The 3,681-nt window shown below is 39.7% G+C and overlaps 1 protein-coding gene across 1 annotated transcript in view; it reads left to right on the plus strand.

Moving 5' to 3' along the window:
• Positions 1-2,762, plus strand: part of LOC102298659 (NACHT, LRR and PYD domains-containing protein 12) — a 2,971-nt gene extending 209 nt beyond the window's left edge. The window contains exons 2-5 of the mRNA XM_042217896.1: positions 1-644; positions 1,765-1,938; positions 2,187-2,360; positions 2,536-2,762. Coding sequence (XP_042073830.1) covers positions 1-644; positions 1,765-1,938; positions 2,187-2,360; positions 2,536-2,737 — 1,194 coding nt within the window. The 3' untranslated portion in view covers positions 2,738-2,762. The remainder of the gene's footprint in view (positions 645-1,764; positions 1,939-2,186; positions 2,361-2,535) is intronic.
• Positions 2,763-3,681: the final 919 nt, after the last annotated feature.

The following is a 3,681-nucleotide window of genomic DNA, read 5'->3' on the forward strand; positions in this document are numbered from 1 at the left end:
TCAGTGTACTCAGGAGTGTTCACACAGATCTTTAAAGAGGAGAAACAACTGTACCAGAACAAGGTGTTCTGCTTTGTTCATCTCAGTGTTCAGGAGTTTCTGGCTGCTCTTCATGTCCATCTGACCTTCATCAACTCTGGACTCAATCTGCTGGAAGAACAACAAACAACCTCCATGTTGTTTAAACCATCTTTCCATCAAGGTGCTGTGAACAAGGCCTTAGAGAGTCCAAATGGATACCTGGACTTGTTCCTCCGCTTCCTCCTGGGTCTTTCACTGCAGACCAATCAGACTCTCCTACAAGGTCTGCTGACACAGACAGGAAGTAGCTCACAGACCAATCAGGAAACAGTCCAGTACATCAAGGAGAAGCTCAGTGAGAATCTGTCTGCAGAGAAAAGCATCAATCTGTTTCACTGTCTGATTGAACTGAATGATCGTTCTCTAGTAGAGGAGATCCAACAATACAGGACTTCAGGACGTCTCTCCACAGGTAAACTGTCTTCTGCTCAGTGCTCAGCTCTGACCTTCATGTTACTGTCATCAGAAAAAGATCTGGATGAGTTTGACTTTAAGAAATACTCTGCTTCAGAGGAGGCTCTTCTGAGAATGCTGCCAGTGGTCAAAGCCTCCAACAAAGCTCTGTAAGTAAACATGAACTTATCGCTTAAACTCATCGATTAAAATCTTATAATCAATACAAATCCTAAAACCATGGAAAAATAAATCAGAAATGCTGAGTTTAAAGTACAGTTAAAAAACATAAAAAATAGTGAATTAAATGATCATCACTCACTCAGTAAATGTGTCAGCATTTCTGACACATTTTTGTCTGTAACTCTTATCAAAGTACAATCCAGAACCAGCCAATAAGAACATGAGCTCTGATCCTTCAGCCCCTCTGACAGATTTATTATCCTCAGCTTGTTCACGTCTCCAACTCCAGCAGTTTGTTTTTTTTTATCTCACTTTCAGTGCACACTCTCCCTTTTGTATTATAAATCTCTGCTGTGACTGTCCTGTTTTCATCCAATATGGAGGGAAAACCTTGGGGTTCATAACTGAAGTTACCACTCAGGTCTTGTTTCTTGACAGTATTCATATCTAACTGTAAGGCTTCCATAACCAGTGTTCCCACAGAATTACTGTGGGTTCTCTCCGTGTCCTCTACAGTTTCCTCCCAATGTCCAGAGACATACAGTTAGGTTACCTGGTGATCTAAACTCCATGCAGGTGTGAGTGAGAGTGGTTGTCTGTCCCTGTGTGGGCTTAGTGGAAGAGACTGGATGGATCTCTGCTTTGTCTTTGATATTTCCTGACAGCAAATATTCTCCATGAAATCTGCATTTCAGCTCATCTCCTTTATACGCACCTTTTAACAGGAAGAGTTTTATACAGCTAGTGTTTAAAATCCAGTGTTACTCACAGTACGCAGGTAATGAGCATAATAATTACTGAATTAGTAATATTTTCTAAAATAATTGTGTTAGTTAATACTGTATGATAGTGTACACAGAATTATTAGCTCAGTAGGTAGAGTGGTCGCCCCATGATCGTAAGGTTGGGAGTCGAATCCACCAAATAGCTACCCTGAGGTTCCCCTGAGCAAGGTACCATCAAGGTACCAATAGTGGGTAATGGATTGGTAGCACTCATAGTCTCATAGGTTTAAAATAAATATAAAAAAAGGTTCAACATAAACAAATTTCATTTGATCACATATATTGTTTGGTTTTTTTTGTTTTGTTTCCCCTTGTCTCTCAGACTGAGCAGCTGTAATGTCTCAGAGGAAGGCTGTGAAAATTTGTTGTCAGTGGTCAGCTCCCAGTCCTGTGGTCTGAGAGAGCTGGACCTGAGTACCAACAGCCTGAAGGCTTCAGCTGTAAGGCTTCTGTCTGCTGCAGTGGAGAGTCCACACGCCAAACTGAATATTCTGAGGTCAGATCTATTTGTGTTCTGTTTAGTTCTGTTTGTTTATATGTTTGTTTTTGTTTCTAACAACTGACAAAAATAATTAACAATATAACCAGTAAAGGTAAAATGTATCAAGTTATCCTTGTTTCATAGCATTTTTATTCATTTCTAAGCTAAAGTGAAGTTTTACTAACCTGCTCAGCACAACACAATAAGCTATTGCGCCATGATTGCACTTTAACAACAATCTTTATTCATGTTTTTATCTTCAGACTTAACATCTGTGAACTCTCAGAGGAAAACTGTGAAGCTCTGTCCTCAGTTCTCAGCTCACAGTCCTCTAGTCTGACAGAGCTGGACCTGAGTATCAGAAAGCTGCAGGATTCAGGAGTGAAGCTTCTGTCTGCTGGACTACAACGTTTAAACTGTAAACTGAATACTCTGAGGTCAGATCAGAAAACAGTTTGTTTTTAGAATTATTAATTAAAGTTCATCCATATGATGTTGTATCTTAGTATGTTTATGTTTCCTTTAAAAATAGAAAGTCAAGATTTAATGTTGTGAAATGTATTAACAAACTCTACATGAGTATTTGTTGTATAGACTGTCTTTATTTTTCAGACTGAGTGGCTGTAACCTGTCAGAGAGAAGCTGTGAAGCTCTGTCCTCAGTCCTCAGCTCCCAGTCCTCCAGTCTGAGAGAGCTGGACCTGAGTAACTCTGACCTGCAGGATTCAGGAGTGAAGCTTCTGTCTGCTGGACTAAAGAGTTCACAGTGTGCAGTGGAAACTCTCAGGTCAGGATTCAAACTTTTCCACAGATGATCATTTGAAAGGTGATTTATATTATTTTATAAACAGGTGAACTTTTATTTACATTTGAGTGGATAATTGGACCCTGAATTACTTTTAAAAGTTGTTATAGTCATGTCTTTGTTTATTTAAAAAAATACTTCATGTACTGCCTAATATAAAGATTTAGGCTCCTTTGAGCCCATGATATATATATTTGATTTCTTTAGGAATAAAATTAGGAGGATATTGGCGACTACTGATTGGTTCGCTGTTTGCTTTTTATTCACAGTACTTACTTAATTTTAAAGGCTGATTTCTCAAAATGCGATGTTTATCTTCTCTTCTACAACACTGGGAGCCACCAAATCTTCTTGCTTGATTTATTCATTACAGTTTGATTTAAAGAATATTAGACTCGTAACATAATAAATATATTTATTTCACTTCTTCTTGAGAGAAAGAAAGGGATGACTGGGTGAGCTCCAGTGGTTCATCCCAGCAGAGAGAGTGGCACACTGGGCTGCAAGTGATCACAGTGGTAATGGCCATAGTTTGATAAAACAGGCAGTCTTACCCAGTAGAAAATACAGGGTTCTGGAGCCGATGTGGGGGAGGGGACTTGCCCGGTACTAACTACCTACTACTAACTCCCTCATCCAGATGTCTTCCCTACGAACCCTGATAAGAAGTAACCACAGTAGCCTTATAGGTCAGATCAGTTTCACCTGTTAAAGGTAGCTCCAATATTAATGGTGTCACTTGTTATTTCTGGGACGAATTTCGTAGCCTGAACAGCTGCTTAAAGGAAGGGTTGTTTTTATTATTATTTAATTATTAAGTCCGGGGCAACCTGCAAGAGCTGTTTGCACAAAGCTGTATGCTGCACTCTTGGTGGCGCTGTCACTTGGTGTTCGCTCGCTCTGCGGTAGAGTATCACTTCCTGTTCCTGCTCAAACACAGTGGTGTTTCTGAGT

Source organism: Haplochromis burtoni, unplaced genomic scaffold, assembly GCF_018398535.1.
Source record: "Haplochromis burtoni strain Fernald_Lab_line unplaced genomic scaffold, NCSU_Asbu1 Contig_3569, whole genome shotgun sequence".
In the NCBI taxonomy this organism is placed as follows: Eukaryota; Metazoa; Chordata; class Actinopteri; order Cichliformes; family Cichlidae; genus Haplochromis; species Haplochromis burtoni.